The following is an 884-nucleotide window of genomic DNA, read 5'->3' as shown; positions in this document are numbered from 1 at the left end:
CAGGAGTAAGCCGCTTCCAGCCGGAGGTCTGCAAAGGCCGCAGGCCTCGCACTTTGCACAGAGAAGCGGGGAGAACCAGGCATCCCTATTCAAAAGGCGCCGGAGTCCGCACCTGGTGCGCTCTGCGGGCCAGGCCGAGGATAGTCAAGCTGGGGCGCAGGCTGGAAGCCCGGGCGAGATGGAGTAGCGAGCCGGGTGATTTCTTGCGAAAGCGTGGAGAAAGGGGAGGCCGGCCGGGGGGGGGTGGTGGTGGTGGTGGTGAAATTAACAAAACCTACACTTTGCAAAGTCTTCTTCCCCCTCCCGCCCCCGCTTTCTTCCCTGTGGCGCCCCCGCCCCTCCTCGCCGCTTCTGTTGTGACTCGGGCAGCCTATCCCGAGGGTGGGGAGCTGCCGAGGAACCGGAGCCGAGCGCTACTCCGCAACATCACGTGCTGGAGTGGGGGCTATAAAATCCCGAGCCGGGGCGCCGGGCGGGGGACGTGAGGACCAGCCCTCTCCGGGGACCCTTTTGTTCCCGTCCCAGACGCCCGCACCTCCTCGTCCCCTAGGGCTTGACCGCCGGCGGCCGCGCCGCGCCCAGGACAGAGCTGAGCACTGGAGAGGGAGGGGAGGCCGACGCCGGCCCAGCCCTCCAACCGGCCGCCCCGCCCGACATGTCGCGCTCCTTCTATGTGGACTCGCTCATCATCAAGGACTCCCCCCGCCCCGCGCCCGCGCTGCCCGAGCCGCACCCGGGGCCGGACTTCCTCATCCCGCTGGGCATGCCATCCCCGTTGGTGATGTCGGTGTCCGGGCCGGGCTGCCCGTCGCGCAAGAGCGGCGCTTTCTGCGTGTGTCCGCTCTGCGTCACCTCTCACTTGCACTCCTCTCGGGGACCCTCGG

The 884-nt window shown here is 68.4% G+C and overlaps 1 protein-coding gene across 1 annotated transcript in view; it reads left to right on the top strand.

Annotated features, from left to right (window-relative positions):
* The first annotated feature begins 655 nt into the window (after positions 1-655).
* Positions 656-884, top strand: part of GSX2 (GS homeobox 2) — a 1,593-nt gene continuing 1,364 nt past the window's right edge. The window contains exon 1 of the mRNA XM_006898101.1: positions 656-883. Within this exon, the coding sequence (XP_006898163.1) occupies positions 656-883 (228 nt within the window). The remainder of the gene's footprint in view (position 884) is intronic.

Source organism: Elephantulus edwardii, unplaced genomic scaffold (genome assembly GCF_000299155.1).
Source record: "Elephantulus edwardii isolate Elephantulus edwardi_28Jun2011 unplaced genomic scaffold, EleEdw1.0 scaffold00220, whole genome shotgun sequence".
Lineage (NCBI taxonomy): Eukaryota > Metazoa > Chordata > Mammalia > Macroscelidea > Macroscelididae > Elephantulus > Elephantulus edwardii.
Note: the sequence above shows the minus strand (reverse complement) of the source record. Positions and strands in the feature narration are given on the sequence as shown.